Source organism: Rutidosis leptorrhynchoides, chromosome 10 (genome assembly GCF_046630445.1).
Source record: "Rutidosis leptorrhynchoides isolate AG116_Rl617_1_P2 chromosome 10, CSIRO_AGI_Rlap_v1, whole genome shotgun sequence".
Taxonomy (NCBI): Eukaryota; Viridiplantae; Streptophyta; class Magnoliopsida; order Asterales; family Asteraceae; genus Rutidosis; species Rutidosis leptorrhynchoides.
The window spans coordinates 53,171,022-53,180,727 of NC_092342.1; the positions used below are offsets into that span (position 1 = coordinate 53,171,022).

Here is a 9,706-nt window from a genome sequence, read left to right on the forward strand (position 1 = left end):
CCCCTCATCTATACCAAACTTGCAAAAGTTACACCAAACTTTAGAGGGATAAAATATAAACTCCTCAAATTAAAATACAAAATTCACCCAAACCCTTCAATAGCCCGTATCTTCCGCCTCGCTCCGAGTTAAATTTCACTAAGCACTTCGTTAAACTCGAAATATTTTTATGAACAAAACGAAATTAACTACGTTCGAAACGGACACTTTTTTAAAAACGCTAAACACAACGACAACCCGTATCTTCCCACTCGCCGCGAGTTAAATTTTTTCGACAGCACCATCAGACTCGAAATAATTTTATGAACAAAACGATACTAACTACGTTCAAAACGGACACTTTTTAAAAAAAGCGAAATACAACGACAGCCCGTATCTTCCTGCTCACCGCGAGCTAAATTTTTTCGCCAGCACCATTAGACTCGAAATAATTTTATCAACAAAACGAAACTAACTACGTTCGAACCGGACAGATTTTAAAAAAACTAAAGACGACGACACCAACAACGAAGCATAACACATGTGCCGTTTTTCCTTCTGTAAATAAAACTGCGTTAAATATGAATACGCCGGCCGAAAGGCCCCGCCGCATCGTGCGGGCCGGACCCGGACTAGTTACTAAGATTCAAGAAAGAGAAAGTATATAATCTTTGGCGGACTCCAAATGTCATGATAATGGAGAGTCAGATGTCCAAATTATAGGGGAGGATAAGGCTTAATCTCCATATGACATGTGTTGTAACCCGATTGGTCAGTCAACCCTTAAGACTCAGAGCTCAATCAGAGCATGGGACTTACATGGCACTTTTATATGGATTGTGCACACTGGCCACCACCACATCATATAGGGCTGATACTCTGAACATTATTACCGGCCACTGCCACATATATGAGGCTTAAAATTCCTGATAAATAATACGGAGTACGGTATTTCATAATTAATAAGTAAAGTAATATAAATAAGCTATTACGTAATTGCAACGAAAGTAAAGTTACTACGTAACTGCAAAGAAAGTAAATATAAAAGAAGTTGACATGATACTTGTCACTATGCTCTCAAAAGCAAAAGAAAAAAAAAGACCAATGGAAGGGGCACTAATTTTCACTAACCAACCTCATTAACTAATTTGGCACTTGTCAGTTGTCACTATGCTCTCACTCACCAACCTCCATATGACACGTGTTGTGACTCGATTGGCCAGTGAACCCTTAAGACTCAAAAGTACAATCCATGAATGTTTAGAGCATGGAGACTACATGACACCGGTCATCATCAGGGCTTATGAATTTGGACGACGCTCAAGGTCTTATGTGCATGCTATACGACCCAATAGCTTTGGTCCTTTGGATCAGGTTTTCTGTGAACGACTTTCATGCCTTTATTTATCTTAAACATTAAAACGCTAAACAGATGGTATAACATTATCGAGAAAAACTAGTGGTACTATTGTAGATTTCATGAATCCCGAGTTGGCAAGTAACTAGTGTGTCAAAATTCTACAATCAGGTTTAAATTGATATTGATTGTTACCATCATACATCACAAATTTCCGACAATAAATATTCCACCAAATAATAGAAACTATACTCTATCAAAAATGTCATTAACAGTACGTTAAGGAGCACAATTCATAAAGGCAGAAGACAAAAACCCTACAATTTTCGTGTTAACGCATAAAAAACTTGAAATTCTCACTCTTTAAAGTGCTTCAAACAGCTAGGAATATTTGTGTACACTTGGATACCAAAATCTTGATATGTATATACATACAAATTCATATGAAATTTGGAACTCAAATACGAACTTAAAAAGAAACCGAAGAAACCCCATTTAACCAAAATCATTGCACAGACAGCAAAAGAATGTGACTTAATTAGGAACACAATCAACGAACATATCACATTACAAACAACAAGAGGCCAAAATTGAGCTGCACTATCTAAACCCAAATCTAGTACGAGTCTTATGTCCCGTATATATGTCTGTGAACAGGTTGTGCATCAAAGCTCTTAACCACTTGCATCCATGGTTTTTCTATAACCAAAACAGAACCCTTTGAAAGATGACCCACGAATAGAACAGGTTCTCTAAACGTACAAAACTCAAAGTTTTTCCTAATACCATTTTTAGTTTCTATCGAGTTACGTTTTAATTTTTTTAACGATGAAGAATCGTGATTGTTTACTTTTTCATGATCATCATCTCCGTCAACCGGCATCCCAAAGTCAATAACACACATCGCCCTACAAAAGTATTGAAAATAATCACCAACTTATACTTTTTATGCATTAAATATATATAATTCGCACATAAAAAATATTAGACATAAATATTTTAAAAATAAATGATTCACAAATAAGATGGTGTGGTGTTAGTTTAGATAATATATAGGCTTTTTAATAATGTTTTCTATAATTACAATGTATTTATTAATTTATCTATAAAGTATACTATGCGAGTCTGTGTTTTTCCCAACTAATTTTAAATATTTCCGTTTACACTAGAACAAGGCCAAACAAAAGCCGGATTTTGAATGACTTTGACCTGACTTTTAGCGTTGACCGGCATATTCAACGTTTTGGGTGAAATGAGACGGGCTAGTCATCAAACCGCAGCAACCGCCATTTACAACCATGTTCTCATTATTATTATTAATTATTTAATATGAAATAATAATAAATGACAGCTAACCTTGAACTGTAAATGATGACGACCGAAGAGTTAGCAGATGGCGGAAACGTAAGACCGGTAACCTCTCCAGGAAATTCTTGGTATCTTTTAGGCAATATAAACGTATTTCGCATTGACCATTCTCCTAATTTCTTTGCCTCCACATCAAATGCATAAACTTGATTTGATGATGTTGATATTATTAGCACATTGCTATTTCTGGGACTAAACCCGCCAGCTGTAACAGACGCACCATCCATCCTTGATATGAACCAGTGCTGCCTTTGTGTCTCTAGATTAAATATATACGCATCTCCAAAGCAGTTGACAGCAGCTAGCCACTGTCCATCTGAACTCGTAAACATCTTTGTAATTGGAGGTTGAGTTGGTGGTAACTCTTCATCACACTCTTTACGACATGGAATAAATCTGTGTGTTAATTCCATGCGTCCAACATCTACAACCTGAAAAATTAAGCAAGATTACTTTATATTTACATGCATGTGTGTGTGTGTGTGATTCTTGTGGGGACATGAGAACCAGACAGAAATGCACAAACAAGAGCCGTAGATAGAGAGATGATGATTGCTTACGTATATCATTCTGTCATGTCCCGAAATCATTAAACGGGAAGAATCAGAAGTAAAAATCATGGAATGAGCAAAAGGTAAAGATGAAGGAAGTTTTCTTTTAGTTATAGACCACACAGTTTTCCCAGTTTCATTCTTTTTAAGCTCAAATAGGCACGGTTTCGAATGGTCGGAATAGGAAAAAAACCTTCCGGAGGGTGAAATGGAGCTACAAATGATCTTCTTCAAACCCTTGCACTTAACTCTAGCCACCATATCAGTATTTGAAACACCACCACCTCGGTTCACGTGAACGGTAAACAGGTCTAACCAGTGTGGAGCCTGAACCAAAAGAAGATAAGTCAACTGCTCAACCGTCCTGCACACTAATTGGATGGGTGGTCTCTGTGGTGAAGGACAAATATCATGTGGAGCAAATTTTGTGAACTCGTTGGCTGAATAAGCGAAAAGCTTAGTGTCGTCTCCAGCTGATATAAGCATGGGAATGCCCATATGGGCCCACTTATTGTAACTATTATCAAATGGCTTTTCCCTACCACGGGCTCTTTTCACTTTATCTTCAAGTGGTATCTCTGTTAGCAACATATTCATTATTCATTAGGCATAAAATAAGATTATAAGTTCAGATATCATACAAACAAATTCAAATATCATACCTTCATGATGAATGGGTACAGCAACAGTCAAGGCTCTAACATCATGTGTATGAGCTCTAACATATCCAATGTAGATCCACTTCTTTAATGATGTAGAACTAGACTTATCATTAACGACATTCCCAGAAAGCTTATATAATATAACCTGAAAACAAATTATCTTTACCTTTGTAAGAAAAAGTTATATCGATAAACTATTTAAATATTTGCTAAAGAACGCCATTTGATACCTGACCATCTGATCCAGCAGAGAACACCCTTGTATGACTAGGACTAGCAGCCAATGCATTAACATCACCCTTATGACAAGAATGAGCTTGCAATAGCGTTCCATGTGAACTGTCCCAAAACTGAACACTGCCGCTACTATCTCCACTAACAAGGGTCCCGCACCTGAAGAAGATATATGACAGCTTTTAATGCTAAACTAGTATCAACTTAGTAAGAGCTGCACAGATTAGTATACTAATCTCCAGTTACCTCAGTGCAAGCAATGACCAAACACATAGTCCAGCACCACCACCTAAACCCCCAAGACCAACCGTGATTCTGTATACTTCATGATAGGATTTAGCATCCCAGCATCTTATGAACCTGAAAATGACATACAAACATCGAGGGTTCAACATTATACTTAAGATACCAATAACAGTTTAAATGTTTGACTACAGCAGTATCAAGAGTTTTAGCAAGTAAACAACATCAGAGAAGTCAGAAATGTGCATACCCATCACTACTCCCTGAATAGATTCTTTTCCCATCTGGACTCCATGTGACACTTAATATACGCCCTGCACAGAAAATATTGATAAATCTTACATATAAACAGTAATAAATGACAAAGTAGTTATCTAAGTAAGAGGCAGATATCTTACCACTGACCCTAGGCAATGATTTGTAATACGTAAATCCATCTGAATCTGAAATATTATATATTCGCACGCAACCATCATCACAAGCAATTGCTACACTTGAACTTTCAGCAACTGGCTCCTCATATAACTCGAGTGAATTAGCTTCATCCTCACTGTCGCTGGTGACATCACCATCACCAATAATTTTATCAGTCGCACTTCCATTCCCTACAGCATAATCGAGTTTTTCACTAAGCTGATGCCTACTCGAAGGATGAGCAGCCATCTGCCAGATTGACACACCAATAGGATCTACCACAACCTGCAGATGAAGTTAAAACAATTTAGCCTTTTAGGGGAAGAAGTCAAGGCCTCTCCCATTAAAGGTTATCCCGAGATAAGCTACGGGACAAAATTGTTTCACAAAGTCACCCGTTAAAGATCATCCCAAGAAAGACGTATTTTTAACAAACAAAATACCAAAATTTACTCCCACACATAACAAATGTCCATTAGCAAAATGTACACAGCTTTAGGCATATGCAATCAACGTTATTACAAGAGTCAGAGATCAATTTACCATTTACTTGCAAACACAGTGTAACACACGCCTAAATAATACACTTTTGTGAAGAGTGTATAATAGGTTACTCTGTATTTATAGTTTTTGGAAGTGGCCATATATTTTGGGACAGTCACAATTGAGAGTTGAACCTTTAGGCATGACACAATGTTATAAGTGATATTGCTCCAAACAATGTGAAGTACAGTTTGTGTGCAGACTTGTTTTTCGTCAAGTAAACACCCTTCTTCTTGAAAGCTTGGTCACATATTTTCATATTTGTTCAACAAGATATAACTAAAGATTTTAACAAAAACTTTTCATAACGACATGTAGATGATTGTAACTGAAAGCATAAATTAAATTTAATGATGAAAGACTAGTCATATTATACATGATCATTTAAGTGGATACATAAGTTGCAAAACAGTGTTTTTCAAGATCACCCTTACAAACATTCACATTATACCTAATAACTTAAACCTACATTGAATTGTAACAGTATTATAATTATCAGGTAAGTATGTATGAATCAAACCTTTTGAGTCAAGTTAAACAAGTCCCACTCCAATACTGATCCATCAATACTCGATGAAAACAACCTACCGCCATCCGATAAGCCACCGCACCATACCAAAGACGAAACTCTCAAATTAGGGTCACCTTGTATCGTCTACAACGATAAAATGAAATATATTCAAATCTCACACTTTCAATTTCAATTTCAACTACAATAACAATAAATATATTAATAATCAAAATAATAATAAGATATAATATATGTACTCCGTAGTATATACCAGTTGACAGTGCCAGCCAACGGCGCCGGGGGAAACGAGCCAAATTTCGAGAGAGCCGTCGTCTCTGGCGGCGGCGACTTGAGATTCATCGGGACTGGTGGCTAGAGCGACAATCGGTGACGGATTCCATTGAATTGAGGCGCTATTACATTTATGAAGCTCCAACATATTGGCCGATTTTACACAAACCCTAATTTCACTGAAATGACTGTTTATTTGTACGCTAAGGTTTTGGGGACGGAGTTCAAAACGGCGAAGTTTAGTTGGAGTGGAAACATACCGACTTACACTAATTTTTTTGGGATGGGCCGATATTGATTCTTTTTTAGCTGGTCTTCATTAGGTTAAGCCCATTAAAGCCCATTATCTAAAAAACATAAGATAATGCTGATGCATACCAATATCATAATTAATCGGTTGAATTATATTGCTCTAATTTATCTTTTGAAAAGCATATAACAAAATACGAGCTTGGACGAGAACTTTTGAAAATTACATATTCGCGACTAATAGAAATATTCAGATGAGTTTAGTTTTAAATAAAAAAGGACTAACCATGGAAATAGAATTAAAGAAAAAATTAACAACTGTTATGTAAATGACTAATTAAGATCAAACATACAAAATAAACAAATATTAACGTAAATAAAAAGTGTAAAGAATGAAATACATTTTTTCTATGTAACCACATGGACAAGTTAGAAAAAATTTCTCTTTAATAAAGCAACAAGTAAAACTATCAAAATAGTCGCTCTTTTATTTAGATACCTATGGAGGATTATAGGGATATTTGGGAAAAAATAGTATGGAAATGAAAAATCAATAATCACGTTTTGTTTGTTGCAGTAAGGTAGTTGTTACTTTTTCATTTTCACGTTTCGAGACTCTTAAATCATATTTAACTGAGTTTTATATTTACGTTGTTAACTTAAACTCTATTAAATGATTATTTACGATTTGAAAACATAATAATAAAAAAATCACATCTAACCTAAAAGCACATGAAAAAATATAACACAAACACACCTAGTTAGTTGTAGACTAACCTACTCAAATAGATTGGATATAACCACTTTTTATTCAGGTGTTATTTGCATTTCTTGCATTTGTTTGTTGTGTTTATTTTAATATTCGTTTATTTTTGGTGGATTTGATTTTTACTCGTAAAAGTTATGATGTCTTGTTAGGCTCATTAAATTTCTAACAAGAACCTTTTTCTCTTGCAGAATAGTACATTCATCCTGATCTTTCAGCATGTGTCATTATAAGATTATTAACATCTTTTAAGATACATACATATATACCAATTTTGTATCAGTTCAACATCGTTCATGGCGCCGGTTATCAAATCCACCCTTCCTCTAATCATAAAACTGAATTTGACGAAGCGTGAACCTCTTTTGTGATATTTTGATCAAAAACATCTTACTTCTCAATTTTTACACATTCATATCTATCAATAGTAATGTTGACCCATTTTTTGTTTGATAATTCAACATCATCTATATTATTAAATTTATCTAGAATACAGATCTTCATATTTTTTGGATAAAGTAGCTCGTCATATTTACCTAAGAGCCTTTGGCCTAGCAGTATTGAGATGATCCCTCCAACCTTAAGGTTGTGAATTCGAGTCAAGTGGTAGAAAAAAATGTATATATTCGTGGCATTACTCGTATAGAGGGTGTGAGTTTACCTTTAAACAAATTGTCATATTTACCCTTTGTTTAGCCCTTTGATGTTGACAAAACATACCGACCCAATTTATATTTTCACATTTCAGTCCCTACACATTTATAAATTGTATTGCTAACATAATATAATTACATCGATAATTGAATTTGCGTTTTTAAATTGATTATGTGATTTATATAATAATAATCAAATAACCACCGGTTCTAAAACATATTATATATTAATGATGTATGAATTTAACTACACAATTTGAGAGCGTAATAATTAATAATCAATCTTTTAGATGTATGATAAATCAAATTATTCTATTACCTAAATCTAGGTGAGCCCTAACAAGAAGTTGATAACCCTAGTTATCAACCCACCGTGCAACAAACAAATAATTACCAACACAAATAAAGACAAGAACAAGAAACGTAAAGAACAAGGAATTAACGTGGTTATGTCCAATCGTTTAATTCAAACGAATTGGTTTAATCCACGGCCAAACAAAGAGGATTTTATTATATTTTTCGTAGGTATGGTTACAGATTACAATAGGTATATTTATAGTGCTAATCAAAATTAGGAAACAAATCGAATGACTTGCTGGCTACGAACACTGTCGTGTTTCGCGACACTTTGTCGCGTTCCGCGACAAACTGCATCAAAACGTGACAAAGTGGTCCAAAACGTGACAGCTTCAGACACCCACTCTTGCCATATTTGTCTCGTTTCAGTGCACTTTATCACTCTCCAGTCTTGTCGCGTTTTGCGACAAACATCACCGTTTGGCGACAAACATCACCCGAACACGATAAACATCACCCGAACACGATAACTCAGCTCATTCGTTTTGATCTTCTTTGCACCCAACAATTCTCCCACTCAAAGGAGAACAAAACACAGCCTTAACCTGTACTCGATCAACACTTCGACTCTTGAACATACCCGTCTATACCGCCAAGAAAACTTCTTGGGACACGCACACTCTAACCATCAAGCTAGCAGCTTTCGATAAAGAGCACCTCAACTTGTCAATAAATGTAATCTACAAACATCATCCCACAACAACAATTTGATTTCCTGACCGTAACCCCCTTTAAACAATACCGCCAGATAAACAAACTCGGGACACGCCGCACTTCTACGCCATAAGAAAGAAGACTTTCGACACCTTTAAACTGAGCTACAATCGAATCACCGTTACTCGCTTAGGACCAATATAAACCAAATCCTCTCTGTTTCTGGCAATCATCTCACTAGACTGTGAGATACCGGGTCGGAGTCCGACCCGACTCTATCAACCCCATCACCCAAGTGATCCATCCGTATACAAAACCATCTACTCGATCTATCTTTCCAACAAAGAATATACTACCTGGTAGAACAAACACGTGGACACAACCATCAAGATACCCATGAGAGAACACCACCACATCCTTGATCCTCCACCATACCACTTTCTCTTTCACCGTTGGAACACTGACCACATATGCGCGCACGAATTTAGATGAACCTAATTCTTTAATCCGAGTCAACTCCCACTGTACGGATGTTGTAACACCAATGACTCCCACAAGAATATCTCGTTCATCTTCACCAGTCAATTGCAACATAGCTGCCATTTGAGGTGATCTAACCGAAGTCTCGAAATCTCTAGTGATTCTTAATTGACCAAACTGTTTAGTGGTTTCAACACTCCCACTTAAACCTGATTCCCCACTAGTTCCAAGTCTTCCTGAGCTCCCACTCAAACTAGATCCCTCAACAAAATCAGAAAGTTCAAGCATGCTAGGATTTTTTGCACCTACTCGCTCACCTAGCCATTCCTCAATAGGAATCTCAACCATATACATGGTTCCCTTTTTCACCCCACAAGCAATGGTCCGACCACCT

The 9,706-nt window shown here is 36.2% G+C and overlaps 1 protein-coding gene across 1 annotated transcript; it reads right to left on the reverse strand.

The window, feature by feature from the left end:
• Window positions 1-1,699: 1,699 nt before the first annotated feature.
• Window positions 1,700-6,370, reverse strand: LOC139872011 (WD repeat-containing protein PCN-like). Its single transcript, XM_071859796.1, has 10 exons — window positions 6,134-6,370; window positions 5,872-6,006; window positions 4,793-5,093; window positions 4,645-4,708; window positions 4,398-4,511; window positions 4,148-4,310; window positions 3,918-4,062; window positions 3,265-3,833; window positions 2,693-3,135; window positions 1,700-2,244 (listed from the first exon to the last, which is right to left on the reverse strand). Exons 1-10 carry the CDS (start codon window positions 6,299-6,301, stop codon window positions 1,965-1,967), a joined length of 2,382 nt encoding a protein of 793 aa, XP_071715897.1. The 5' UTR covers window positions 6,302-6,370; the 3' UTR covers window positions 1,700-1,964.
• Window positions 6,371-9,706: the final 3,336 nt, after the last annotated feature.

Coding starts and splice junctions, on each gene's coding strand:
- LOC139872011 (XM_071859796.1), bottom strand. CDS start 6,301: ATGTTGGAGCTTCATAAATGTAATAGCGCCTCAATTCAATGGAATCCG. Junction 4,512..4,644: donor TATTCAGGGAGTAGTGATGG/GTATGCACATTT, acceptor TGTCATTTTCAG/GTTCATAAGATGCTGGGATG. Junction 4,063..4,147: donor CTGCTGGATCAGATGGTCAG/GTATCAAATGGC, acceptor ATTTGTTTTCAG/GTTATATTATATAAGCTTTC.